Source organism: Trypanosoma equiperdum, assembly GCF_001457755.1.
Source record: "Trypanosoma equiperdum strain OVI genome assembly, contig: ctg_1249, whole genome shotgun sequence".
Lineage (NCBI taxonomy): Eukaryota > Euglenozoa > Kinetoplastea > Trypanosomatida > Trypanosomatidae > Trypanosoma > Trypanosoma equiperdum.
Genome location: NW_027123226.1, coordinates 1,420 through 4,322, shown reverse-complemented (window position 1 = coordinate 4,322; position 2,903 = coordinate 1,420). Strand labels below are relative to the sequence as shown.

The 2,903-nt window shown below is 44.2% G+C and overlaps 2 protein-coding genes across 2 annotated transcripts; both read left to right on the top strand.

Annotated features, from left to right (window-relative positions):
* Window positions 1–293: 293 nt before the first annotated feature.
* On the top strand, window positions 294–1,115 carry TEOVI_000559000 (zinc finger ccch domain-containing protein 14; the record flags this gene model as incomplete). The annotated part of the gene is made up of 1 exon (XM_067220812.1): window positions 294–1,115. The coding sequence occupies one exon, from the start codon at window positions 294–296 to the stop codon at window positions 1,113–1,115; it is 822 nt and encodes a 273-aa protein (XP_067076913.1).
* An 873-nt stretch (window positions 1,116–1,988) lies between these two features.
* On the top strand, window positions 1,989–2,714 carry TEOVI_000558900 (uncharacterized protein; the record flags this gene model as incomplete). The annotated part of the gene is made up of 1 exon (XM_067220811.1): window positions 1,989–2,714. One exon carries the CDS (start codon window positions 1,989–1,991, stop codon window positions 2,712–2,714), a length of 726 nt encoding a protein of 241 aa, XP_067076912.1.
* Window positions 2,715–2,903: the final 189 nt, after the last annotated feature.

Sequence of the window (2,903 nt, the reverse complement as noted above, 5' to 3'; positions counted from 1 at the left end):
AATTAATGGTACTGTTTGCCTGAATTCTTTTCGTCTGAAAGCTGTGATACTCTCCGCTAGGTTTTTTTTGCATAAATTTTACTTGAATTCTTCCTTGTTTTCCGTTTCTGTCCACCTAAATCCTGAGACGAAAGGGTCGTGTGCGTGTGTGTGTATTCGGTTTACCATCGCAGTAGGAAGAATAAGATAACCAGCGGAAGTAAAGAAGGATTTTGATTGTCCGAGAGAAGGCTTTCCACAACTCGTTTGTGTACTGGTTTGGATTTATTGGACAAGCGGTCACTTGCATTTTTATGGGGTTCCCTTCCGGGTCCGGTTTGGACAAGTTCAGTGACTTGCAGTCGTTCATTCGTGCTTCATTTCCAACTCACAGCGGTGACTTCACAACAGACACGGCTATTCGAGTGCTTGCAGCATATCTCAGTGTATCACCATGGGAGGTATCTCGAGTAGTGGACATGTCACGACCCATTCACAACATGGAGAATTTGGAGGAATATGTGAGCTGCGTTGTGTCGTCCTTGCAAAAACAGGGCGAAGTGCGGACCCGCGCAGTCACATCAACACTCACCGGGAGGGTCGGCTCCAGCCCGGCAGAAGTAATTCACACGGAGGGCAACTGCATGCGTTCGCCGACTGTGAAGCCTCACACTTTTGGGAAAAAGAAGTTATGCAAACAATTCTGTAAAACTGGCCTCTGTGCATTTGGCTCACGTTGCCTCTTCCATCACGAGGAACCTTACCGTGGTGACACATGGAGTGTTTCTTCAGACACGTGTATTACTGACCGCAACTTCATCGAGCCGAAATCAACTGAAAGCTCCTCCACGGTTCCGACGGGTGCTGGTCGCGAATTGTTCACTGAGCTTGCCTCCCCTTCTAACAATTTCTCTCTTCCAACAGAGCGGCGGAGGGTAACTCAACCAATCAACAAAGTAACGGCACAGGGACAAACAGATGAAACAGGCATTGGATTTGCTCCACCAGGTACACAACTTCCTGGAGTTTATGTGATGCCGCTTTCGGTGCGCAGTGGAGAACTTTATGTTTACACTCCTGTTCAATTTCATGTGTCCTTTCCCATTTGCCTACCCCCACCCGGTGCTTCTCACTAATGTTTTCACATCTCAGACAAAGCACATGATTTATTTTTTTTTTCAAATATTTTTTCTGTCATTGCTATTATTAAAATTTTGAAATACACGCATGCTTGTCTTTCCTCCCCACGTACGCTTTCGTTTTATTGTTTGCCATTCGTCGTCCCAATTTTACTTTATTTGGTGCGTTGAGGTAAGTTACCACCATACTTCATTTCACAAATATCCCAGTAACTAACTATAATGTTACTCAGGGATTGGGGTGCTGCTACAATGGGGACCCATTGTGTATACTCGCGTCACATATCGATTTTTAATTTTTTTATTTTTGTATCGCTTCTTCTTTTTTCTTTCTTATTTGTGGCTGACGTTGCCATTATGCTTTCTTGGCAGCCCGCGAAGTTTTTTTTTTTTTTGCAGCCTCTAATTATTTTGCATATTTTCCCCTTCTTTTCTTTTTGTTGATGATATTATTTATGCCTTTTCTTTTGGTTTTGTTTCAATCGCAGGGAGATCAACGAAACTCTTGACTGCGTCGCCTAATGATATAAATGAGTGAAGAAAGGGAAATATGTATTTTATCTTTAATATTGTGACTATTATTTTCGTACAGATGACACGACATATTTTTCATATGAGGCCATGATGTCAACAAGTCAAAGTAACACGTGTTTGTATCGTGTGTCCGACACTTTAAGCCATATTTCCCATGTGGTAGTCTCAAATCATCCATGTCGTAATATATTTTCTCCCTTTTTTTTGTTCCTCACTTAAGTATCACTCTTCTTTTTTTTATTATTTTAGTCTCTTCTTTATTTACTTTTGCTGGACCTATTTTTTTTTTTGTTTTGAGAGATTTTCCGACCCCTCGCGTGGGTGGAAGAGTAGGGAATGTTACGGAACACAGATGTTCGACTCTTTTCAACATTCGCGCTAAATCCAGAAACATCAGTTGCACCGCATGGGCCGCCTCGGGGGCTGGTTAATCGTTATGTTTCGATGGGTCTCCCGCCATGGGCGGCGTGGTGCAACAAAGTTAATCGTTATTCTCTTTACCGTATGAGTGGTGTTACGCAGCGTTCCTTTTTACCGAAGCCACCGCAAGAGATGGATGTTATTTGGCTCAACGAACGTGTTCGTGAGCGGGTGCGTACGTCCCGACAGGTTCAAAACGTTTATCGGCAGTTGAAATACCCGTATGTGAAGACGGGGATTCACTATAGTGATGTGCTTGACCACTGGGTACAGGTGCCAATGGTGGAGGCGGCAATGTTTGAAGTTGAGAAGGATGGTGGATTCGATAACTTTATTTTGAAGCGCAGTGGCCCAGAACTACGCTCCACGTATGGAGAGCGAATCCGTCGCCATATTTTAGTGAGGCAGAAGGAAATACAGAAAAATTTTGTCCTGCAGAAGCAGGCTCAAATGCTTGTGGAGTCGATGGAAAAGGAAATTCTCCCCATGGAAGACGGAAAAAAGGTTGAAGAGGTTTTAGAAAAGTACGGAATCGACAAGGAGCAACTATTGCGTGACATTGCGCGCGCTGCGGTGGCGAAGAAACAGCAGTTGGCTTCAGCGGTACCACAACCTTCTCATGTGGAGGTCTCGACTAATTGATTGCACGATTTTTTGTACCGGTGCAGCGTGTCAGGCAATTCTGAAAGGCCCTCCTGTGCTAGTTTTTGTTCTATTAAATGTTCACTTCCGCGGTCAATCACGCGAGACAGTGATGAGACGGGGAGAGTTGCATGAGGTCAAACGGGAGAGGAGTATGCAATCTTATCGTGGTGACATATTCGACGCGCG